Raw genomic sequence first — 27,965 nt, 5'->3', positions numbered from 1 at the left:
AATAATCTGTGCCCTGACACAACTAAAAGCCATTAAACTACGAATTGAATTGAATTACTCTCCTATGTTTGGTATATATTATATGTACATATGTAAGCAGGTACACCAAAACCCGCACGTGTAGGTAAAAATGCCATATCATCCAATTACCAACAAAAATGAAAGTTTGTTACGGAGAAAGTTAATCAGCGAGATGTGTGCGGGCCGCGCCGGCTGAGGTTGCGTCAAGTATGTGGAACAATTACTGCGGACTCAGTTGTAACCGAAATCGATCTTAATATCGATGATACATACGTAATAAACAACAACAACCTGTAAATTGCCCACAAAGGAAGGCCTCCTTTCCCTCTGAGGTAAGGTGATCGCGTATAACAACAACAATAACAACAACAGCTTGGAAATTTACCGTTACTGGCTAGAGCCTCCTTTCCCTTTGAGGTAAGGTTCATATTCCACCACGCAGTTCCAAAGAAAAATTACTGTCTGACCCTATGTACGGTCAGAGTAAGAAAACCTTCGTCAGTTTTCAAATTCATTCGTTTTATCAAGTCTCTTAACTCTTAATACCCTTTGAATCTAAATATTAAATTATTGCGACGTAATATGTCATTCTCGATCGGTAAAGCAGATTATGGCGCATAATAAGCACACGAAAATAGATCTTAAGGTGACGAACCTTTTCTTACCCCGACTGTACATAGTACGTATGTGCTTAGATCTTTAGAATTACGAAACGGATTTTGATGCGGTTTTTTTATTAGATAGAGAGACTCGAGGAGAAAGTTTTTGTATTATAAACAAACAACACACTTTTAATTCAAACATTCTCTACTATATTTTGTACCAGCATTGCATCCGTGCGAAGCCGGGTTGGGTCGCTAGTAAATTAATAAAAATTAGTAACTCTACATATGATCTTTAAAGATTAAGATTCCTGATTGCTTGTTTCATACACATAGGTACCTGGGGGTAAGTTGTCACTAACGACCTTGACTTTGAAGCTGTAGGAAATTATTCCTTACAAACTTATGTGCCACTAACCTTGGGAGTTGTGTTATGTCCCTCATGCCTGTTACACTGACTCACTCACCCTCCAAAACGGAACACAACAATACTAAGAATTGGTGTTTGGTTGTAGAATATACTAGCTGTGCCCGCGACCTTGTACGCGTTTGAATTTAACGAAAAAAATATACTATTGTAGCCTAAGTTACTCCTTACTATATAAATTTTGTGCCAGTGGAAGTCCCGTCAAAATCGGTCCAGCCGTTCCAGAGATTAGCCGGCAACAAAATATAAAAAAAAATATTTTCGTTTCCGTACTGTATTATAAGTGTCCATAAATTATATATACGATATAAACCTTCCCCTCAAATCACTCTATCTATTAAAAAAGACCTCATCAAAATCCGTTGCGTAGTTTTAAAGATTTAAACATAGATAGGGATATAGCTCTTTGGCCATCTCAGCTCTTTAAAGAGCTGAGATGGCCCAGTGGTTAGAATGCGTGCATCTTAACCGATGATTGCGTGTTCAAACCCAGGCAAGCACCGCTGATTCATGTGCTTAATTTGTCTTTATAATTCATCTCGTGCTCAGCGGTGAAGGAAAACATCGTGAGGAAACCTGCATGTGACAAATTTCATAGAAATTCTGCCACATGTGTATTCCACCAACCCGCATTGGAACAGCGTGGTGGAATATGTTCCAAACCTTCTCCTCAAAAGGAGAGGAGGCCTTCAGCCCAGCAGTGGGAATTTACGGCTGTTGTTGTAGGGATATAGGGACAGAGAAAGCGACTTTGTTTTATACTTTGTAGTGAAAAGGTATCAAATTAGTCATAACATTAATCAATCAATCTATTAAAAATCCGCAGATCTAAGCATACAGGGATAGACAGCGGTGAGCGACTTTGTTTAATATTATGATGGTACGGAATCCTTTGTACTCGCGTGCGTAAGTCCTAATCGTACTTTGATGTATAAACACTAAAAACAAATATACTTCAGTTACAAAGGGCATAACAATTCCCAAATTTACTTCTAAAGAACATTCTGTATAATGTCACTTTATATCGTAAAGTTATAAAACGACTGTACGCCTTTCTCTGCTACACTTTTATGACACTTGTATCCTTTAAATGTCATAATAATTATCTTCAATGTCGCGTAACACTCACTGACATTTATGATTTTATTCAACGGTGATAGGTTTTTTACTAGAGCTCTAGTGATCAACCTTTCAATTGATTTCATTATACAGTTATAATTACGCCCGCGGTTCGCACGTTTTAGGGTGTTAGTTGTCATGTGTCAGGCAAAAAAAGTAGCCTTCCTAGGAGTTTCCTTTCTAGGAGTTTTTACCAATTTTTATCAAATTTGATTCAGCGGTTTGGTCGTGAAAGATCGACAGACGGAAAGACATAGTTATTTTCACATTTATAATATAATTACCGAATAAAAATTCTGCAATGATACGTTTTATACTACAGCTTTAGTGATCAACCTTTCAATTGATGTAATTATACAGTTTGACAACATTCGTGGTCGAGTTGTGTGCACACCGGTTTTCATGGGTACGCCACTCCGAGGTCCCAGGTTCGATTCCCAGTCGATATAGACAAAAAGTTAATTACTTTTCTATGTTGCCTCGGGTCTGAGTGTTTGTGGTACCGTCGTTACTTGTGATTTTCCATAATACAAGTGCCAAACATAAGCCTTAGCATAACCTTAAGCTAGGCGCTCTCATTAGCGTGACGATTTCTGTCTGTTAACTTTATAGAAAATCGCGCAAAAGTACAACAAAAAATATTGATTTCATTTGTCTATTTACTTATTTTTGGGAAACAAACAGTACAATAGAATTATTAATTATATTATACTTTATAGGATATAAACGATAGAAAAGCTCGGAGTAAGTATTCACTGATGTTCCAACATAAATATAATTGTATATAATATTACATGTACTTTGTAACGAAACAGTAACTTCTTTACAGTAAGTTTTTTGTCAATGCTTTTCGCCACGCCCAACATTCGAAACTTGTAATAACTTTATATTCAAATTAATATAACCTTGTTAAATTAAGATTCGAAAAGCTTGTAAGTATGTATGAACATATATATACTTGAATATAGTATGCTTCGACTTTGATCAATATATATATTAAATTTACGTCATTAAAATGTATAATGTCGTTTGTAATGATTTTGGATTGAAGGCATATTATTCAATACAAGATTATATATGTATATGATAAAAAACGTAACATTATACTTGTTTTTTTTGTGGTACAGGGTGGCGGACGAGCATATGGGCCACCTGATGGTAAGTGGTCACCATCATAGACAATGACGCTGTAAGAAATATTAACTATTCCTTAAATCGTCAGGGCACCACTAACCTTGAGAACTAAGATATTATGTCCCTTGTGCCTTTAGTTACACTGGCTCACTCACCCTTCAAACCGGAACACAATAATACGGTGTTCTGTTGTTTGGCGGTAGAATAACTGATGAGTGGGTGGTACCTACCCAGACCAGGATATATTATATACATATGTAATTGTATTTAGCTAACATGACTTTGTATTTTTAAATGTTGAATAAGAGTAACTATAGAGTTTCTTTCTGATTATTCTCGATAGAATTTACATTCCGAACCGGTGGTTGCTTCACTTAATTGTAAAATGACGATTCAAAAGTGCTTGTAAAAGCCTACTCGAATAAAGTATATTTTTATTTGATTTGATTGGATTTCTCAAGGTTTATTAAGTAAGAGCCTGTTGAATTAAAAATTAGACACATGTGAGATGAATTATAAACACGTATTAAACACATGAAAATCTGTGGTACTTCTAATGGTCTAAAGCCTACTTGAATAAAGTATATTTTGATTTTGTGATTATATTTAGACCCTAGAAACGACAAACAGTCTACAAATGACATATAATGAATATATAGATTACTTTTTAGCAGTAGACACCATTAAATTTGACATTAAAAAAACGCAAACATGTTTTCAAATAACATTAAACATATCCGGGTGGTTAAGCGCTGGATTACTTCCGGTTAAGCCATACCTTCGATTGAACTGGTTTTTCTTAATTACTAATACTAATTCTTGGTGGTAGGGCAGGCCCGTCTGGGTAGGTACCACCCACTCATCGGTAATTCTACCGCCAAATAATAGTACTCAATATTATTGTGTTCCGGTTTAAAGGGTAAGTGAGCCAGTGCAAATACAGGCACAGGGGACATAACATCTTAGTGCCCAAGGTTGGTGGCACATTAACGATATAAGGAATAGTTAATATTTCTTACAGCGTCATAGTCTATGGGTGATGGTGACCACTTACCATCAGCTGGCCCATATGCTCGTCCGCAAACCTATACCATAAAAAATAATAATATGCACACATATATCTATGGTAATAATTTCGTTCAAGACTACGATAGAAACGATCGAAATCTATCCACAATGATAGATCGTTTAAAGCAGTTAGTCGACGAAAACAACAACAACAACAACAGCCTGTAAATTTCTTACAGCTCGGCTAAAGCCTCCTCTCCCTTTGAGGTTTGGAAGGTTTGGTATATATTCCACCACGCTGTTCCAATGCGGGTTGGTGAAATACACATGTGGCAGAACTTCTAAGAAATTAGACACATGCGTTTTCCTTCACCGCCGAGCACGAGATGAATTATAAACGCAAATGAATCACATATATAAAGAGGTGCTTGCCTCGGTTAAGATGCACGCGTTCTAACCACTGGGCCATCTCGTACTCGTACATCCAAAGTGCTTATGTTTTATAGATACGTATTTAATATATTGTAATGGGCTTCAGCTTCAGCTCTTACACATAGAAGAGGAGGTTCTATTCTGTGCCGGAACACCATTGAACACGCTAACAGAACACCGTAATACATTGTACATAACGACTTATACATACAAATTGACGTGGGTATATTTGTGCGACATACTTGGACTACATATATTTAATGCCAAAAATGACAACATACTTAATCCATTTACAATAGACATAAATATGAGTAATTTCCTTCTTTTTCTTATATTGTATAAATATAAAATATTTTACAATGAGTTGATATATTAACATTTGTGAATGGTGTGTACATATTTAATTGATATGTCAGATAATTCAACATCTATATTCTTTATATATGCTGTAAACTATATGTAAGAGAAGACGTTTATTTTATGATTCCCTATTGAGATAGATATTCGAAGCGGTTTTTATTATATTATATATGATATAATTAGCTGTACTTTGCAACCCTTAATTTAGTATAAAGACGTGACAAGCGTTTACTTATCGTTCGTGTAGAATATTAAACTATATATTAATATACCAAACAACACGGTTCATATATTTTTTGTTTAAAATAATAATCAATATCTATGTAAATTTTGAGTCGAGATGGCCCAGTGGTTAGAACTTGTGCATCTTAACCGACGATTGCGGGTTCAAACCCAGGCAAGCACCGCTGATTCATGTGCTTAATTTGTCTTTATAATTCATCTCGTACTCAGCGGTGAAGGAAAACATCGTGAGGAAACCTGCATGTGACAAATTTCATAGAAATTCTGAAACATGTGTATTCCACCAACCCGCATTGGAACAGCGTGGTGGAATATGTTCCAAACCTTCTCCTCAAAGGGAGAGGAGACCTTTAGCCCAGCAGTGGGAATTTACAGGCTGTTGTTGTATGTAAATTTCCCATGAATTCTAGATTAACACAGCGATTTGTTTAAAGTTATAATGGTTTCTTTAGTTGTACAAACAGGTAATCACACACAAAACGTAATTCTAGATCCAGTTACTAACGATCCGATGTAACATACAGCGCTAGGTATAGTCAAATTTAGAAAGGTTACGTAAATTTTGCCTGAATATGCACTTGTAATGAACTGATCAAATAAACTATAATTCAACATATAAGACGTCCGTACGCGTCGAAATCCCAGACATTTCTAACCAATGCTAACAACAATCTAAAATTTAATTAATGTAATTCGATTCGGAATAAGAAAGGTGGTCCTTTGCGTGGCCGGACAAATCTGACATTAAAAAGTAAATAACATTGGCCGCATTCCAAATTCGAACACATGTCATACTTGCCGCGTGGAGATCTGTCAAAATCGCTTCCTGGCACCCTTGCGCCCTTGATAGTGGCCAGTTACTCGCTCGAGTTCCGTTTAGTCACAGCCGAGTGGGTATAAAAGCTGTGCGATTCGTTGCAGAATCTATCAGTAGCTTTCGAGCAGTCGAACAGAAGTGCACGATGAGATTTCTGGTTGGTTTATTATTTACTGTGAATCGATTAATTCTCAATGCTGTTTAATTGATTGCTTGCTAATTTGAGATCGAGATACTTTTACTTGTGCCATTGAAAGCGAGCGTGTTTTGCTATTCGTACAATTTCAGAAGGTCATGTTTCGTTAATTGTTTTTTTTTTTCAACAGATTGTAGCCGCCGCCGTCTTCGCTTGCGCCGCAGCCGCGCCCTCCGGCGCCCTGCTGGCCACATCCTACTCCAGTGGTCTTATCAACCACGCAGCACCATGGACTGTAGCTCACGCTGCACCCTTGGCCTACGCCGCTGCCCCCGTGGCGATAGCGCACGCTGCCCCAGTGGCCGTCCCAACTATCCCCCCTGGTGACATCGAGGGTGCTGCCATCGACGCCCATGTCGAAGCTTCCGACCACGCTCGCGCCGCCGTCGACACCGTCCAACAGATCAACGACCAGGTCGCAGAGAACCACGGCAAAGCCATCAACGCCGCTGAGGACCACGCCTGGCAGGCCGTGAACGCTGCTCAGACCGCCGCCGCTGCTATCGACGGTGCTGCCGCCAACGCCGCTCCCGTCATCGCCCGCCAGCTCGCCGGCCACGCTGCTCCCGTGGCATACGCCGCTCCCGCCTACGCCGCCCCAGCTTACATCGCTGGCGCTTACACCGCTGGAGCTTACTCCGCTCCCATCGTCGCCGGTAGCCACTCCGTGTCGACCCAGTCTCTCTCTCAGACCCACCCCGCTCCCGTCGCCCACGCGCCCATCACATACGCCGCCCACGGTTTCGCCCACGCGTGGTAATTTGATAGCAAATATTAGATAATAAATTATATTAAAATTATTCCGGCAAACGAAGACGACGAGTGATTAAAAAAATGTACATATATTTTGTTTTTTATTTAATAATTGAACCAATTTTAAATACGATATTAAAAGTACCTTAACTACGCTTTACATATAATTTATACGTAATTATATCATTATAATTATCATTACACATCATTACACAGTATGATTCAAAGTCACCGCTGTCTGGCCCTACGTTTGCTTAGATCTTTAGAATTAGGCAACAAATTTTGATACCATTTTTGTAACAAACAAACCAATAGTAGCACCACTGATTTTTCACGTGCTTAATGTGTTTATAATTCATCTCACATGTGTCTAATTTCAACGAAGTACTGCCACGTGTATAAGCACCAATCCGCACTGGAGCTGTGTGGTGAAATAAGTTTCCTTCTACATTCATATAATATCCAAAACTCACTGCTTGTGAGTTTTGAATCGTCATTTAACAACTATATTAATTGAAGCTGCAACCGGTTCTGAAAGTAGATTCTACCGAGAAGAACCTCAGTAGTTAGTCTTTTTCAACACTTAAAATACAGGCATGTTTGTTAGTTAATTACAAATATATGTATATATGTATGTAATATATCCTGCCTGGAAGTTAACAAGTATTAATTCTACGCTTTTTTATCGTCTGTATGATCTTGTATTGAATAATATGCCTTCTTTACCAATGTGTAATTTACATGATTTAAATTTATATAACGGCCAAGTTAAAAATGTCTGAGATTTATTTTAATTAGAACAAAAAAGGTTATATAGATTGTTATTCCATAATAACTGTTGTGTATACCAAATGTTGGAAAAGAGTAACCGCTGAGTTGCTTCTTGGTCGTTCTCGACAATCTAAATTTCCAACAATATATTATAAATATAAATAAATGAAACAACATCACATACATTAGCCAGATTCCAATGTAAGTAGCTAAAGCACTTGTGTTGTGGAAATCAGAAGTAAGTAAATATCAAACACACAGACCCGAGACAACATAGAAAACTAATGGTAATCTACATCGACTCGGGAATCGAACTGGGACCTCGGAGTGGCGTCCCATGAAAACTCGTGTTCGACTATGAAACATAACACTAAAAGACAGAGAAAGAAAGATCCAAAGCGGTAATTAAAACTAATTAAGAAATATTAATTAAACGACGTTGATGTATAATTAATTAAGATTACAAATGTAACAGCGCCATAAATAACAAACAAAGAAAGGAAAGTGAAGATCTTTAGAGAAATGAATTATTATTATCATAGAATAACAGTTACATTTCATGTAGGATCCACATAATAACTTTAGCGATCGGCGGCGTTGTCAGCGCGCTCAAAGTAAGCCAAATAAAATACTACGAGTTTTATTCTCTCTAATTTAAAAGCATGTTTGGATACTCCTGTATTTTATCCAACAGCTATCACTACATAGTATAAAACAAAATCGCTTTCTCTTTCTATACAACCCGCACAGTCGTACATAAGCTTACTTCGGGAATAACGCATTAAAACTCTTCACTTTTTACAACAACAACAACAACAGCAGCCTGTAAATTCCCACTGCTGGGTTAAAGGCCTCCTCTCCCTTTGAGGAGAAGGTTTGGAACATATTCCACCATGCTGTTCCAATGCGGGTTGGTGGAATACACATGTGGCAGAATATCTATGAAATTTGTCACATGCAGGTTTCCTCACGATGTTTTCCTTCACCGCTGAGCACGAGATGAATTATAAAGACAAATTAAGCACATGAATCAGCGGTGCTTGCCTGGGTTTGAACCAGCAATCATCGGTTAAGATGCACGCGTTCTAACCACTGGGCCATCTCGACTCTCTCACTTTTTACACTGATACTTTATTCTTCACGTACTCGTATACATTATTAATTTTGACCTGAATACACAAATATTAGTATTTACAACAATGCCAAACGTTAGCGCGATTTAATTTCGGTACAGTGACATCTATTATGTAAATAATGAAACATATTAAAAATGAATTTAAACTAAATACTTTTTGCACAGATCTGATCTGACGTTGTATTTAAAAATTTACTCTGTCAGTTCAAACTGTAGCGATTATACAATGTCCCTATGTCCTTATATATAAGGACATAGTGTGTAAAAGTAAAGTAAAGTAACAGCCTGTAAATTTCCCACTGCTGAGATAAGGCCTCCTCTTCCATTAAGGAGAGGGCTTGGAACATATTCCACCACGCTGTTCCAATGCGGGTTGGTGGAATGCATATGTGGCAGAATTTCGATGAAATTAGACACATGCAGGTTTCCTCACGATGTTTTCTTTCACCGCCGAGCTCGAGATGAATTATAACACAAATTAAGCACATATATATAGTGGTGCTTGCCTGGGTTTGAACCCGCAATCATCGGTTAAGATGCACGCGTTCTAACCACTGGGCCATCTCAGCTCACTGGGCCATCTCAGCTCAGTGTATAAGCATACGCTTAATTATTTTTAGTGATTCGAGAGGAAGATTATTGTATTTAATACTATGATACTATGATATGATATGATGATACTAAAATACACTGATAATTTTAGAAATTTCTAATGTGATGTCGTAAATAAATAGTCGATAGCATTTTTAGTACCAGCATTACACACGTGCAAAGCCAGGGCGGGTCCCTAGTAAATAATATATAATATTTATACAAAAAAAAATAATGGACTGGTGTAGGGCTAAGTGGAACGTGATTAACAAAATTAATTTAGAAAAAATTACTGCGTTCAGGCGCATGGTGGTACTGCATACTAAGTGAACCCGCACCAATGATATTCTAATAAACAGATATGTTATATCCATACTAAACAACAGAAAAAAAGTGTGCCGCGCCGGGACCGTTTATTTTAGTTTATTTTTACATTTCGTTAAAAGTAAAATTGGTAAAAAAGATAAGTGAAAGGGATACCTAGATGTTTTAATTACGCAAAACGTATTAATACGCAATTATAATGTATTATAACGTATTACTACGTAAAACGACTAAAGGCAAACGTCCCAATTAAGACGTTTTCTAGTCTTCACTGTTTGCGCGTTAATAACATATTTGTTTACTAAAACATCATTGACCCGCACCAAATGTATAAAATTTTATCGAATCGAAATCTTTTCCATCGAAAGATTTACAAGACAATTCACGAATCCTTACATTAATACTAAATATCTTATTTTGTTATAAATGCAAAAGACACAGCTCAGACAAAATTCGACCATATTTCGTCGAGTCATTCATATAAGGTTCATTGTTTTAAATTGGATTTTATTTCATTTACAGTAAGGTACAAATTTCCACAACCTCAGAGGAGACGGAGCCTAAAATTTTCGTCTTTGTTACAGTAATAAATCCAAGGAAATAAATAGTGATGTGCCGAGTGGTTTGAACTGATTAAGAATATCAGCTGATTTTTCATTATTATCTAATACCATATTAATTTGAGGCGGGATGGCCCAGCGGATAGAACGCGTGCATCTTAACCGATGATTGCGGGTTCAAACCCAGGCAAACACCACTGAATATTAAAGTGCTTAATTTGTGTTTATAATTGATCTCGTTCTCGGCGGTGAAGGAAAACATCGTGAGTTTTCTTGTATGTGTAGTCATTTGTGTTATATTTTTTTTATTTAATTAATCATAGGATTTGTTAGAATATATTATATTACACTTAAAATATCTTAAAAAGGGGTACAAAGTTATGTATGAGTATTGAGGTAACCTTACAGTTCAGAAATGAAAATTACTTTTTAAAAATAATAGTCCCACCTAACGATACATAACAATAACTTTAATTTAAACGAATAATAAAACCAATTAAACGTCAAATTTACTATGACGCAACGTCCAAAGCGCCCAAGTTTAACGGCAAAAAGCAATGCCGCTGTGACAAGCTATCATGCGTTTCTTTTTAAATCTTATTTCGTCACAAGTTATAGGTATTAGTATTTATGCTTGAGTAAAATATTGTTTCATTATAAAACAATATTTCACTAAAGTATAAATACTTACAGTAATACTTACTTACCGCAGACATTTTTAACTTTGCATAAAAATACATTAGTAGAAAAAGCATATTATTCGATACAAGATTTTGTAGATGATAAAAAAGCGTGGAGTTAATACCTGTTGACTTCCAAGCAGGACATATTAATTCAAATAATTGTATTTAACTAACAGGACTTTGTATTTTTGTAAATGTTAAAAAAGAGTAACTACTGTGTTTCTTGCCGGTTCTTCTCGGTAGAATCTACTTTCCGAACCGATGGTAACTTTAAATAATTGTAAAATGACGATTCAAAAGTGCTTGTAAAAGCCTACTTGAATAAAGTTTATTTTGATTTGATTTGAAACATCATTACATAATATAAAACAAAGTCGCTTACCACTGTCTGCCCCTATATATGCTTAGGTCTTTAAAATTACAACGGATTTTGATACCTTTCAAGAGCTGCTCTATATGTATACATGCACAATATCATATAGAAATGCTGATCATTTGAGAGGTTTTAAAGTGATGTCGTAAAAACACATTTTTGTTTAAATTGAAAACGCTGGCTAAACCCTACGAGATAGATCAAAATAATGTATATGTAATAACTGTATGTTATAACTACAGTATTGTACATCTTACAAAAATCTTCAATAAAGTCCGTGTAATATATGTCTATGTCTTAGAGATAGCCCACAGTGTTATTCATTATTATATTACTGCGGGCTATTTCAATATAACAATACAAAACATCCATTAATTTTTACGAGGCATAATGGCTTATTTTCGAAGCGATGTTAAGCTATACAGCATTAATTCACATCCAATTAAGTACCATACACATACTTAAAATGAAGAGACAGTAGTTTGTACTGTCTAGTATAAGCTGAAGTTATTTGGTCAATTAATTATTGAATCACCCTTGATATTAATTAATAACGTTTTTCTATTTTAAAGTTAAGCAAAGAATATAGAAAACGATACAGTAACTATAATTAAAGTAATCACAATATTCCCGGTTCCAGCGTATTCTGCTGAGAGAGAGTTTAATTTCCCGCCGATGTTTTTTTTATTTTTTAATGTCGCCCACTTCAAAAATCGTAGGGAAACACTAACGACAAAAACAATGAACATTGTAAGCAATGATGTTTTAATAAACAGATATGTTATTAACGCGCAAAAAGTGAAGACTAGAAAACGTCCTAATTGGGACGTTTTCCTTTAGTCGTTTTACGTAGTAATACGTTATAATACATCATAATTACGTAGTAATCGGTTTTGCGTAATTAAAACATCTAGTTATCCCTTTTACTTGTAACGAAATGTAAAATCAACGGTCCCCGGCGCGGCACACTTTTTTCTGTTATTTAGTATGGATATAACATATCTGTTTAGTAGAATATCATTGATTGTTAAACATTCTGTAGTATATTTATTATCAGTATTGAAACCCGAAAAGCCGGAGCGGGTCGATAGTAAAGATTTATAAGTCAAGAACTGTTATACAATATAGAGCTAAATGTACATCGCGTTGCATACGTGATCTAAGGTTTATTTATCATTATTCCCACTTCGATTGGAATCTTCTGAAAACGAAGGGGGCGTGGCCAAATGGTCGCGAGACTGTGACGTCAAATTGATAAGAGTGACGTGGCAGGATCCAAGTAGTGTTTGCAATCGTACGATCCCGCTAAGGCCTCCTCTCCCCTTGAGGAGAAGTTTTGGAACATATTTCATCAAAATAAAACTGGTTTTAACTTCTTAATTTAAAAAATCGTTGGCGTTAGTTGTAAATAATATTTCTTTTGTACTTTAAATAGACAAATGTCACCTCAGTCTACCCGTGACCACGAACGCTGTAAAGTGCTCGAAACGTCGGGATGTCAAAAATAATTAATATACGCGATTCAAATCCGTTAAAACCAGTTTTATTTCAATGTGTAATAATCGCGAAAATTTAAGACAATATTATATATTTCATCAAATTCCAATACGGATTGTTACACATGTGGCAGAATTTCTATGAAATAAGACACATGCAGGTTTCGTTAGCACGAGATGAATTATAAACACAAATTAAGCACATGAATATTGGTGACTGAGTTTGAACCCGCAATCATCGGTTAAGATGCACGCGTTCTGACCACTGGGCCATCTCGGCTCTTAATTTCCTTGAACGTTAAAATGTCGATTAAATCATCACGGCTAACATCGAAGCGAATTCAAGGTTTCAAAGGTAAACGACCGATTTGCACTTGGTGTGTAGTTCAACAGCATTTACAAGCAATGGTGATGTAATAAAAAATTACGAGAAATATGGTTTTATTCTAAATGTAATTTGGTTGTCGCAGCGTTAGATAATTAAATACTTTGATTGTAATCACTTAGTTTGACGACCTCCGTGGTCGAGTGGTGTGTACACCGGTTTTCATGGGTACGCCACTACGAGGTCCCGGGTTCGATTTCCGGCCAAATCAATGTAGATTATCATTAGTTTTCTGTGTGGTCTTGGGTCTGGGTGTATGTGGTACCGTCGTTACTTCTGATTTTCCATAACACAAGTGCTTTAGCTGCTTATATTGGGATCAGAGTAATGTATGTGATGTTGTCTCTTATTTATTTATTTTATTTATCTACTTAGTTTGGTGATCTGATGGCAAGTGAGGTTAATAGCTCTTTGTCATATTGGAAAAACAAGGAACGCCAGCTGTGAATAAGCTTACGACAGATGGTGTAACGAACGAAAAATTGTAAAAATCAACATACCATAATAAAGCTATCAATTTGTTGTAATAATTCGTGAATATGTATGATTTATATGATGTGCCCGATGCAAAAAAAATTGTCGGCCTCATGTATAATTATTTTGTACATATATAAAAAAAAGTTATTTACTTTATAAGTTTGTCAAATATCAGCATCTCTTAACCCTCACCGCTTAGTAACAGGTGTTCACTTTACGATCTGTCGCGTTCATACCGAATTAATATATTCATTTTGTATATATTAAAATTTACCGTTTGAAAATATAAGTCTACCGCGAAACGGTATAAAACCCCAAAAACCAACTACTTTAATATAAAAGCATTACTACTATTTATAGTTAGAAAACTCAAACCGCGTAATTAATGTTACAGTTGCTTTGTTCTCAGATTGAATACGAAAGGAAAGTTATACAAACTCCATGCTTCTTAGGTTACCCGGTTGCTAAAGACTAATCTAAATATATTTATTTAAAAAAAAAAAAAAGAAATGACGACCTAACCATGGTCGAGTAGTGTATACATCGGTTTTCATGGGTACGCAACTCCGAGGTCCCGGGATCGATTCTCGGCCGAGTCAATGTAGATTATCATTAGTTTTCTATGTTGTCTTGGGTCTCTGTGTGTGTGGGACCGTCGTTACTTCTGATTTTCCATGACACAAGTGTATTAGCTACTTACTAAGCTAAAAAAATCTGTCCGTCCATCCGTCTGTATCTCATGAAACGTAACATATAGTAATACTAGCTGTGCCCGCGACCTTGTACGCGTTTGAATTTAAGAAAAAAAAAATGTTTGTAGCCAAAGGTACTCTATATCAGTTATCTGCCAGTGAAAGATCCATCAAAATCGGTCCAGCCGTCCCAGAGATTAGAACAAACAGACAGACAGACAAAAAAGGTTAAAAATGTTATCTCGGTAAATGTACCGTGTGTATACATATGCATTGAGTAAAAAAGAGCTATTTTAATATCACAAACAGACAGTCCAACTTTATTATATGTATAGATGTTACACTACTGACAATACATAAATGAGAAATAGAATTGTTACAAAAATTCCGCTTGAATTAAAACAACAAAAAATAATTTTGAATTGTATTATATAAAAGCGTATAATTACAGAGAAAGGTATGAGGGGGGGATTACTACGCTTTTACCTAACGCGACGATTACCTGATCGGTACAATAACTGGCGTCATAAACTCGTTCTAAAAAACTTTTTAACAAATAATAGTTACTGTCTAAAAATTAGGAACAAATTTCTTCGTAATAGAGGATGGCTGTATCCAGTGGCGGATTTACCAATAGGCTAAGTAGGCTGGAGCCTAGAGCGGCAAATTTAGCCCAAATTTGTTATTATCTTACAGAAAAAAAAAATATATACCATATATAATTATATGTATACACATTACGTCCGTAATCCGCAATCCACATACTCGTCACTACAGACCGGGTTGGAAAAATAATCTAGTAACTGACTGAAATATCACCTAGTTTATAATCATACAAATAACGGGAAAAAGCCGATGTAATGAGGACGATAGAACACAGATCATAAATATTGCAGAAAAAAGTAGGGGCGGCAAAAATTGAATAGCCTACTAGCGGCAGATTTGTAAATCCCCCACTGGCTGTATCGCTATAAAGAGTGTATCAATATGTGGGTTTTAACGCAAACCAACCAAATCGTGCGCACTTCTACTTTATATAGAGTTTATCTTTATAAAGAATAACGTTATAAAGAGTTTACACTGTATATACTAAGAGTAACTAGTGATTTTATTGCCGGTTCTCGGTAGAATCTGCATTCAGAACCGGTAGCTACACTTAATACAGTTGTTATGACGATTGAAAAGTGCTTGTAAAAGACTACTTGAATGAAAAAATTAAATTTGATTTGACGTAGTTGTAATCGAACATAATAATTGCATAACTTATAATTTTTTGTACAGATTTTAAACAGAAATCTTTAATCTCCAATCTTGTAAAAGCCTACTTGAATGAAGTATATGAGTTTGGTTCGACACTATGATCTGTTACGGCTGTTTACAATCTCAGCGCTCAATATTTTGGCAATAACGAAATTGGCACACTTACGATACAACACGCTTACAACAATATTATTAAATAAATGATTTTGAGATGAACAATGATAAATATTTCGTAAACAAGAGTCGAGATGGCCCAGTGGTTGGAACGCGTGCATCTTAACCGGTGATTGCGGGTTCAAACCCAGGCAAGCACCGCTGAATCATGTGCTTAATTTGTGTTTATAATTCATCTCGTGCTCAGCGGTGAAGGAAAACATCGTGAGGAACCTTTTCAAATTTCAAAGAAATTCTGCCACGTGTGTATTCCACCAACCCGCATTGGAACGACCAAACCTTCTCCTCAAAGGGAGAGGAGGCCTTTAGCCCAGCAGTGGCAATTTACAGGCTTTTCAACCGACTTCCAAAAGGAGGAGGTTATCAATTCGTCTGTATTTTTTTTTTTTTTTTTTTTTTTTTTTTTTTTTTTTTTTTTTTTTTTTTTATGTTTGTTACCTCATAACTTTTCACTGGGTGGACCGATTTTGATAACTTTTTTTTTGTTTGAAAGGTAGTGCTTCCCGTGGGGTCCCATTTTTTTTATTTTTTTTTCCGATGATGGTATCCATGTGAAAACAACATAAGTCTTAAATTTGCATTATGTATATGCGCGACAAATAGGTGAATAACTGAATATCACGTTAACCAATTTTGATAATTCTTTTTTTATTATAAAATATATACTTCAAGGGTAATTTGGTGAAAGTTTGGTAAGGTTCTGAGCACAGGATCCATGACAAAGTAACGGAACGGAAGGGAACGGAACAATTCTGAGGAGCACGTTAGCGATACTCGGTCGAATCTTTTATTTATAGGTTATTTGGATATTTGAGTCACCTTCCGTAATGTGGTTATGTTTATGTAATTATCATAGTCGAATATTATAATCAACTAGCTACCCACCCCGGCTTCGCACGGGTGCAATACTGATACTAAATATACTACAGAATTTGTTTATATACGACATCACATCGCAAACTTCTAAAATTATGAGTGTTTCTTTACTATATTGTTCATGTATTATATACACAAACCTTCCCCTTGAATCACACTATCTTTTAAAAAAAACCGCATCAAAATCCGTTGCGTAGATTTAAAGATATAGGGACAGAGAAAGCGACTTTGTTTTATACTATGTAGTGATGGAACTCCTATACGGCTCGCAGTTAGGGTGCGATATGGGGCAGAATTTCTTACTATCTTTAATCAAATTTTGTGTATGTGATGTGATGTCATATGATGTACGAAATATAGTTGGTCTTTTTCAAAGTTTTTTTGCTGAGTTCGATTACAGCTCTTTCGAGGGATCCTTGTAGCTTACGCCGCGTGACGTATTAAATCCGCATTTTCGAAAGTCTATTTTTGCTTTATTCGCAAGTTTCCTTTGAAATTGTCCTCGAAGTAGTTTCTGACTCATATAAACGGAACGCTTAATCTATCCATATTAAAAAAAATTAGTTAGTCAACATCAGCTTCACTTAAAATCAAAAAATAAATAAAATTTTAACAAAAAGAAAAACCGACTTCAAACAAAACACTATTTTAAAACAAATGAATATGCACGAAAAAGTAATAAAAATAATTGCGTATTCAACATATTTTTTAGAGTCTTCCTAAGTTAAATGAAATGAAAAATATTAGACTACTTAAAAGTTGATTAACGATTATATCATGTAGTTATAATTATTGTTATATTTGGAGTCGGTGTCAGCCAATAAAACCCTACAGTATATCTATCAAAAAACAATACGAGAATACTTTAACAAATATGTTTTTTACAAATTACCTTTTACATAATAATATACTGGATCAATCAAGGGGCTCGTATCGCTTCTTTCTTTTGATTGTTGGGGCAAGGGCACCGTGGCTGACACCGGCTCCAAATATACCAATAACTATAACTACATGATATAATCGTTAATCGACTTTTAAGTAGTCTAATATTTTTCATTTCATTTAACTTAGGAAGACTCTAAAAAATATGTTGAATACGCAATTATTTTTATTACTTTTTCGTGCATATTCATTTGTTTTAAAATAGTGTTTTGTTTGAAGTCGGTTTTTCTTTTTGTTAAAATTTTATTTGTTGTTGTGTTGTTGTCATACAATCCTAAGTAATAATAAGAAATAAAAATCAGGAACGTATCCTTCCCGTTATAAATTAGTAGAGTTGAGAGAAAGAATAGAACAGAGTGTCTGTTTATTAATGAAAAAACGCATCAAATACACGACGCGATGTTTCTCTAGAGACACAACATTAAGCGACGAATGCAACACATCTCAGAGCGATACATTACATCATCGTTATTTATAAATGACGGTCATTAACACGCCGGGATTCTGTATCCGCGGTTCGTATATAGGTCAATGTATCGCTGAACTGATTGTTACATGCATGTATTTTAAAACTGTGTTAATTTTAGATACGTTTGTTAATAGCGCTCGTTTAAAACTGACTATTTATAGTTAAATAATCAGAATAGGGTTTAGAGGCCTGGAGCACTACATAGTATAAAACAATGTTGTAAATGGTTTAAATCTTTAAAACTACGCAACGGATTTCGATACGGTCTTTTTTAATAGATAGAGTGGATTCGAGAGGAAGTTTTTTGTATATAATACATGGACAATATAGTAAAGAATCACTACATAGTATAAAACAAAGTCACTTTCTCTGTCCCTATATCCATATGTATGTTTAAATCTTTAAAACTACGAAACAGATTTTGATGCGGTCTTTTTTAATAGATAGAGTGATTCGAGAGGAAGGTTTTTGTATTATATGTGGACAATATAGTAAAGAAACACTGATAATTTTAGAAGTTTGTAATGTGATGTCGTCAATAAACAAATTCTGTAGTATATTAAGTATCAGTATTGCACTCGTGCGAAGCCGGGGCAGGTTATATAAAGTTGAGATGTCTAGATATAGTCAAATTATAATTAGATCAGTGTATCGCCAGTGAAACAATGCGTTTTAAAAAGATTTCTTAGGTATTTCGAATGCTATGACGGGTTTTGGCGCGTTGTACACTAATGACACTTTTTTTTATAAATGAAATTTTCAATGTTAAATACAATGATTCTCTATAACCGTCCAGAATTTTTTTTCCGTTCTCTCAAATTATTTTTTTCATTAAATTTAATGAATCACTGGAACAAATGACATTCGCTTACACTATTAATATATAAAGATTACTAATTACTGTTTTAAGAATAAATGAATTTGTCGATAAAACTTACAGGCAGAAATAAAATTAACATTAATCTGTGAAACACTAATTTATGCCTGCTAGACCTCCATATGAGTAAGTATAAAACGGTATGAGTTCGTTTTCAGCTAATATTACCTCGTCACTAAAATGCTTTGAAGTCGCTTTGAACGTGTGACACATTTCACTCTCATCTGTTACGAGCTTATTATTTTAATAACTCAAACTGCACAATACTTTAGTTTTCACTAATATACTTTACGACGTTAATATTTTGAGTAAAATTGAAAACACTTACTACTTTTATAAAACAGTGGTTAGCACGCGTGCATCTTAACCGATGATTTCGGGTTCAAACCCAGGCAAGCACCACCATATATATGTGCTTAATTACAGTTTATAATTCATCTCGTGCTCGGCGGTGAAGGAAAACATTGTGAGGAAACCAGCATGTGTCTAATTTCATCGAAATTCTGCCACATGTGCATTCCATCAACCCGCATTGGAACAGCGTGGTGGAATATGTTCCAAACCCTCTCCATAATGGAAGAGGAAGCCTTATCTCAGCAGTGGGAAATGTACAGGCTGTTACTTTACTACTTTTATAAAATAGGCATTTATTTGTCAGCACACCTTTTTTATTGTTGTCCGACTTTAATTGTATGTTTGATTTCGAGTCAAAATAAAAACCATGTTCTTGATAATAAATATTTTAATCTAATGTAAAAGAATCAACCGAGACTGTAAATATTTTAATAAAGTTTTATGGTTTATCAACACAATGAAATACCTAAAGTAGGTACCAGATCGTTCAAAAGATGGAATTATAAACATAAATAAGGCACACAATATATGCTTGGGTGTGAACCCAATCATTGGTTACGTTTCAATTTCTCGCTGGGACTTCTCTAGGAAGCATAGTGTGGTAAATTTTGCCGTGCTGTGCAAATGAGTTTTTAATATTATTAATATATTATTTATTAACATAAGAATTAACAACATTAAATGCTTAAATATATATACAAATATTAACTAAAACTAGTTACTGTATAAGTCTTGACAGCGTGCAATGGTGGCAAGAATGCCAGCAGCATTTCCCCGTTGAATCGCAATTCCGATCCTCTGGGCAAACGAACCAGCCCTCCTGTCACCAGTGGAGGCAATGAGGCGAGGTGTTATACTTTTGAAGAAGCTTTTAGCACCACTACTCCAAGGGCCAAGCGTTTGTAAATGAGTAGGTGTAATATATTTATATATGTACATAAGTGTAATCAAAACAGCACGGGATTTCCAAAGCTCGGGGTGATTGACTTAAATTTAGTATAGTTACCCTGTGATGTAGATGCTCAGTTAGAATGGATTTGTGGAAATTTTAGGGTAATTGGACTCGTTCGTTAGATACATACGGTTTTGTTTGAATTTTAACCATACTACTTTAGTTATTAGTCAATATTATACTTTTCTGTATTCGATTTATCGAACTTTTTTATGACATAGGTGGCAAACGAGTAGGAGGCTCACCTAATGGAAAGTGACTACCACCGCCCATGGACATCCGCAACACCAGGGGGCTTGCAGGTGCGTTGCCGGCCTTTGAGAAAGGAGTACGCTCTTTTCTTGAAGGTTCCCATGTCGTATCGGTTCTAAAAAAACCGCTGGCGGAATCTAGTTCCACAAAGTGGTTGTGCGAGGTAGAAAATGTCTAAGAAATCGCGCTGTTGTGGATTTTCGGACATCAAGGTGGTGCGGGTGAAACTTAGAATACTATATGATTGATTTGAGAATATTCGAGTAGGACTTATAATATGCTATTACAGCCACAGACAAAAGGAACATATAATTCTGTAGATAGACCATCGAAAATGTCTCTTACAGTACCGATACCAATGAGCAGTGGTGACCGCATACCATCACGTAGGCAATCTACCTATTTCGAACGGGAATTCAACATGACTGTGCAAGTTAGTGATGATAAGCGTCATCATTGAAACATGTAAAACCTAAACTCGCCGCTACACACATACATGTACAATAAATAAATATATATATAAATAAATAATAAATAAATATGAGACAACATCACATACATTACTCTGATCTGATCAGATGTAACGACGGTACCACAAACACCCAAACCCAAGGCAACATAGAAAACTAATGATAATCTACATTGACTCGGCCGGGAATCGAACCCGGGACCTCGGAATGGCGTACCCATGAAAACCGGTGTACTCACCACTCGACCACGGAGGTCGTCAAATGTACAATATACATGTACTTTATTTTAATAGTGTTATGTTTTAAGGACTTTCAGTTTCATTTGGGCAATAACCCCCTTTTACCTTATTTGGATAAGAAATAATCATAATACCTTAAAATGGACATTATAACAAATATTCCACTTTTAAGGCCCTTAATATGGGCCAGTGATTAGAAGTACGCTTGCATCTTAACTGATGATTTCTGGTTCAAATCCAAGCAAGCACTACTATATATATGTGCTTAATTTGTGTTTATAATTCATCTCGTGCTCGGCGGTGAAGGAAAACATCGTGAGTACAACCTGCGTGTGTCTAATTTCATAGAAATTCTTCTATTTGTGTATTCCACCATCCCGCATGGAACAGCGTGGTGGAATGTGTTCCAAAAACCTCTCCTTAATGGCAGAGCAGGCTTAAGCCCAGCTGCGGGAAATTTACGGGCTGTTACTTACTCTACTTTTCCTTAAAATTGGCTAGCAAGATTGACGAAACTTTATTTTTAGTGACATTATTAATAGATCTATATTAATAATTTACAGACAGACGATTGCATAGTATGCAAATATATATAAAGACAAACAGATCGATATCTAAGAAGCATCCGATCCATTGGCCTAGATGTTTGTTAGGCGAGAAAAAGTAACTTTCTTATACAGCATTGTATATTTCACTTTGTAAAATAACAGCTCGGTATAATGGCTACGAGTATATAATAGCTGTGGACGCAACGGTCGCTGGATCGATTTTCAAAACGAATTGAGAGTTATTTTTAAAGGTTTTTGAAGTAGTCCAAACACAAAAATCAAAATGTATCTTTTTATCTTTTTTTTTAAGTGATAGATGGCAAACGAGCTGGAGGCTCACCTGATGGAAAGTGACTACCACCGCCCATGGACATCTGCAACACCAGGGGGCTTGCAGGTGCATTCTTAATCGTTATTTTACAAACTATAGTTAGTGAAGCTACCACCGGTTCGGAAAGTAGTTTCTCTCGAGAAGAACCGCCAAGAAACTCAGCAGTTACTTTTTTTCAACATTTAAAAATTATCGCCAGTTATTTTATGTCACAAGATTAAAATATAGCGAAAACTAATACATTAAATTGCAAACATCACAATGCAATGCAATGTAATCACAGTTCACAATATTTCGTTAGATTACAATCTCACTCGTCAGATTGTGATCTAACGAATTTTGTAATCTTACGGTGACATATATAATAATATACTTAACTATACCTACTGAGTTTTTTAACGACTCAAATCTAAGGTATAGCATTCCGTTCTGTTGGTTCACATATTATATATGTATGTTTTCCTTGTAGCTTACGGCCAGCAGCGTCATATCTTTCGGTGACTGCGTTTTATCAAATATTGTGAGTTATTATTCAATTAGCGTTCTGATAATTAAGTGTTTGTTTTAACATTTATCATCAGAGCTTGAAATAATACAATTAATCTATTCAAAAACACGCAATTAAAAACATTTGACAGGGAATTGACGATATAATTTGTCGAGAGCTTGAATGATTTATGATATTCATTACTTTAATTTGATTGACTTAAAATATAATAATTAAGAGTTATAAGCAAATTCCATGGAAGAGAATCAAAGATTTGTCAATGGTTACTGAAATTGTTTATAGTGTAGAGATATGTATTTTCATAATCTTAGATTATATACATATATGTGGGATTGTAAAGAGTAAACGTTTTAAAAGGTCATATTACTTTAATTACTTCGGATTTAAAAATCAATACGTCTTCCACTCTTTTCTATTCTATGACAGCTGTCTAGTATCAACTATTTAAAAAAATGATCATCTAGTAAGGAGGTGTACATACAAAAATTAAATAAAAAATTAACTATAGTACGACGCAACTTAGATGTAGCATCGGCAAATTCAATAAAATCTGAATATAACACATATATAACGAATCAACTGTATTGTCTTTGTGTGTGTGAGAACTACACTCATCTATCGTCAAACGTAAAACTACTTTTTTGGTGTGCTTATATTTATTTATTTATGCTTTATTGTATCAACACTTAATACATTATAACTAAGGATTAACATTTATAGTTGCGTGAATGCATATGGCGGCCTTATAGCTAAAGCAACAAACTCTACCAGGGATCGTTTGGGCAGGATTGGTTGTAAAACATGTATATTAGTTGACCATCTCAACTTAGATATAAATCTATACATATAAATAATTAAACATTACAATCAATATCACCCAAAAACATTTTTTTTTGTTATAATGTAACAGATAAAATATAAAATACTTACAATTAACAATTTGTACACATGTAATGAAAAGCGCGCCAAAACACGTGCGCCATCTTCCCCCCGCCATCTTGTTTTTCGTGACACAAGCCATGAGTCACATAACTTACATCACTTTGGAACCGGGATTTGCTCGTCTTTTGTTATCTGAAATAGAATAGATTACGTTAATATCGAAATAACAAAGTCAAAGAACATAGGACTAAAGCTCTTAAATCAGGTGCTACTTAAATAAAACTCATTTATCAAACTAGATTATTATAATAGCAACAGTTATTTTTGATATTCTATATTTAAATACAGTAATTAGATATACGTTATTTTTTACGTGCGTCGAGATGGCCCAGTGGTTAGAACGCGTGCATCTTAACCGATGATTGCGGGTTCAAACCCAAGCACCGCTGTTTCATGTGCTTAATTTGTCTTTTTAATTCATCTCGTGATCAGTGCTTTCCTAACACAAGACAACAAACCCCTAAAACGCGAGCGAAGCCGAGGGCAACAACTAGTTTCATACATTTAAATAACCGGGGTCCAATAACCTTATTGTTTGTAAGGAGTATTCTCTGTACCTCGGGAACATCTCTGCATCCTATACAGTCGAGTTAAGTTAAGGATCGTTACCTTAAGATCTATTTTCGCGTGGTCAGTATGAGCGATCTGCTTTACAATCGGTAAAGCAGACGTATTGCGTCGCAATGATTCAATGTTTAGATTCAAAAGGCACTAAGAGGTTAAGACTTGATAAAGGAATTAATTAGAAAACTGACGAAGGTTTTCTTACTGTACATTGATTTTATACGAGAATCGGGAGGTGATACGGTTGATTCGTTATAATTAATTAAAATTGTAGGAGTACATAATGTTAGATAAATAAAGTCATTATGAAAAATAAATCGTTTGTATCAACAAAGCCAGGTGTTTTCTTTTATTGGAGATAACACACGAACACTTGTTTTAACAATGCAGCATTTTGTTATAAGTCTTGAAGATTGAGCCGGATAGACATAAATAAAAATAAAACTCTTGTTGGTTGTTTGGCATTTCTATCGATTTGTCAAAGTATTAACGTAGGAACTGTTTGCATTTCGGTACAGTAACATGCGTTAGCGATCCCGTGGCGTCCGCCGAAAGACGGAGAGGGTACCGCTGGTTTTTTAGTGGGTATGCCTGGCATACTAAGGAGCACTCGGCGTCCAGGGCTCCGGGGTGTACCCCCCACTTTCCATCACGTGGGGTTAGCGCGTAATGCGTTTTTCCAGCGAACTGTTTGCATAACCACCTCAAATATTAACAAATAAAAATTTTAAATAATTAAAGTAGGAATACATTATACTTTTATACAACATTTTGAATATATAACAGGGCGATAGTTGATTTATTCGCTACAATAAATGTAAATTTCAAGTGTGTTTAGTACCATACCCGCTATAGGCTTTCACCTTAATTCATTCTCACCGATATAAATTATTTGGAAAATGTCATTTTATGTTCCGTTAAGAAACCACAATGATAATCATACTGGGGTTGTTACGTCATGATTCGTCACGGTAGCATGCGAAAGCGATACCGTAGCGCCCACCGAAAAGAGGGTACCGCTGGTTTTTTAGTAGGTATACCACATACCCTCCTCCCCACTTCCATCACGGGGGAAAGCGCTTAATGCGTTTTTCCAGTGTCGTTACGTCATAGGCTGTTTAAAACTAATTCCAAGATATTTGTGGAGTTTCACGATTTGACGGAAAATAAATAACTTTCGTAGTATCAAGTATGTATACAATCAAAAAATTACTATAACTAATATAATTCTCTTGCTCTTTTAATTTAGTGTCAACGGTACACATGTTGCGAAATTTCTTCATACATTAGACAGATAAAAAAAAAGTAGGTCGCCCACGAACTTTGGGGTAACCCAAAATATTTTTTAGGTGTTTCAAATCCTATGCACTTCGCTTAATTGTTAAATGACGATTCAAGTCCTTGTAAAAGCCTGCTTGAATAAAGTTTATTTTGATTGAATGGGCCATTTAAACCTAATCAAACAATATTAAATAAATAATTCCTTCAAATACACTATCAATTTGTATTCTACGAAACGTTAGGTAACGGGAACGATACTGGGAATTCCTCGTACTGAAAATTCCCGCTATTTCTGTAACTAAACTAACCATCTTATCTCTGGATATTTTCCATTGGTTATCGAATAGGTAAAGCTGAAGGGCTTTGCCTATATTATTTCAAGGTCGTAAGACGACATACGCACATACAATTCCATATTTATACATAGCTATTGAAATATTATACCTAGACCTAGGGTTTCCATGTACCGTGATAAATGCTTTTGGGTGGGTGTTGTGCCAAATTAGACAATGTTGGGCAATGATATTCTAATAAACAGATATGTTATACCCATATTAAACAACAGAAAAAAATGTGCCGCGCCGGGGACCGTTTATTTTACATTTCGTTACAAGTAAAAAGGATAGCTTGATAAAAACAATAAGTAAAAGGGACAACTAGATGTTTTAATTACGCAAAACGTATTACTACGTAATTATGATGTATTATAACGTACTTACTACGTAAAACGACTAAAAGCAAACGTCACAATTAGGACGTTTTCTAGTCTTCACAACATATCTGTTTACTACAACATCATTGATGTTGGGCATATTGTACTCAAAAAGTTAAGACGCAAATAATCAAAAAATAATTATTTGAAAAATGTGCCTGGATTAAGTCTAGGGTACCATAACTGTTTGAAAAATAATTGTGAATAATATCATCGTATCGTAAATCTATTTATTGCAAACGTGCAACTATGCGAGCTTCTTGCGGTTTATTGAATTTTTGTCCAGATTTTTCTATCGTTTTTAATTTGACCAGATATTGTAGCTAAAACGTGGAATATAATCTAATACATATAATAAAATTGGAGTGTCCGTTTGTAATATTAAAATAACCGTTTTTTATTCTAAGCATATGTATACACGGTACATTTACCAAAAAAACATTTTTACAATTTTTGTTTGTCTCTTTGTTCCGTTGTTTCTAATCTCTTGAACGGCTGGACCGATTTTGACGGGACTTTCACTTGCAGATAACTGATATAATAAGGAGTAACTTAGGTTACAATAATAATTTTTTATTTGTTAAATTCGCGTCGTTCGTTTCTATTTATTAGTTCGTATTTAAAGACGTTTACAATCTAATTTTAACGTCGTCAAGAGGAATTAGACAAGTGCGCAGGACACCATATATTTCTGTAGTGTGCTTGCACGCATGCGCAAACCCCATTTCCTTCAATCGCATTATCCGATACGATGACGTCATTACTTAAAGACCGGAAAGAGGTTTCTACAAGCAAGAACCAATTCTCAGTATTGTCCAGTTACTATTTCAAGTGTTTATGATACAGTAACAGGCACATTAAATCGTAGTGTCTAATCGCATTGGCGATGTATATAATAGATCTATACACAGCACACAACTGCTTTGTACAAGCCCGTCTGGGTAGATACCACCCACTTATCAGTTATTCTACCGCCAAACAACAGTACTCAGTTTTGTTGTGTTCCGGTTTGAAGGGTGAGTAAGCCAGTGTTACTAGGACAAGGGACATAACATCTTAGTTCCCAAGGTTGGTGGCGCAGTGACGATGTAAGGAATAATCAATATTTCTTACAGCGTCATTGTCTATGGGTGACTTACCATCAGGTGGTCCATGTTTGTCCTCCAACCTATACCATAAAAAAACATCACAAATACACATATACAAATATATACTCTATCTCAATTATATTAACTATATATTGACGCGATGTCATTGGTTGAGCTTGATTAATCTGTGGTTTTGCGAAAAAATAACGTTTTGAACGTCGAAGAATCTGTTTTCAGAATTTTGGGAGTCAATTTATTAAAGTGGAAATAATTAGTATATTAAAGTTGTATTATAGATAAAAATATATTAATCATAAGCTCTCAAAATCATAATCAAATCATTTTTATTCAAATAAACTTCACAATTAACCGTTTTTGAATCGTCAACAATTAAATACTATCACCGTTTCGGAAAGCAGCTTCTATCGAGAAGAAACGGCAAGAAACTCGCATAGTAGTTGCTGTTTTCAAATAAACAGATTTACAATGCTGTTGTAAATGTGCAATTTACAGTAATTAGTGTCCTA

General features: G+C 35.3%; 2 protein-coding genes across 3 annotated transcripts in view; one reads left to right on the top strand and one right to left on the bottom strand.

Moving 5' to 3' along the window:
* The window catches only part of LOC124541103, an 89,842-nt gene that overhangs the window by 32,215 nt on the left and 29,662 nt on the right, over positions 1-27,965 (bottom strand). For both annotated transcript variants that reach the window (XM_047118931.1, XM_047118932.1), the window contains exon 2: positions 23,782-23,925. In XM_047118931.1, coding sequence (XP_046974887.1) covers positions 23,782-23,872 — 91 coding nt within the window. In that variant the 5' untranslated portion in view covers positions 23,873-23,925. The remainder of the gene's footprint in view (positions 1-23,781; positions 23,926-27,965) is intronic.
* On the top strand, positions 6,100-7,204 carry LOC124541104 (larval/pupal cuticle protein H1C-like). Its single transcript, XM_047118933.1, has 2 exons — positions 6,100-6,320; positions 6,490-7,204. Exons 1-2 carry the CDS (start codon positions 6,309-6,311, stop codon positions 7,117-7,119), a joined length of 642 nt encoding a protein of 213 aa, XP_046974889.1. The 5' UTR covers positions 6,100-6,308; the 3' UTR covers positions 7,120-7,204.

This window comes from Vanessa cardui, chromosome 27, assembly GCF_905220365.1.
Source record: "Vanessa cardui chromosome 27, ilVanCard2.1, whole genome shotgun sequence".
Taxonomy (NCBI): Eukaryota; Metazoa; Arthropoda; class Insecta; order Lepidoptera; family Nymphalidae; genus Vanessa; species Vanessa cardui.
The sequence above is the reverse complement of the archived record's forward strand: the minus strand, read 5'-3'. Positions and strand labels throughout refer to the sequence as shown.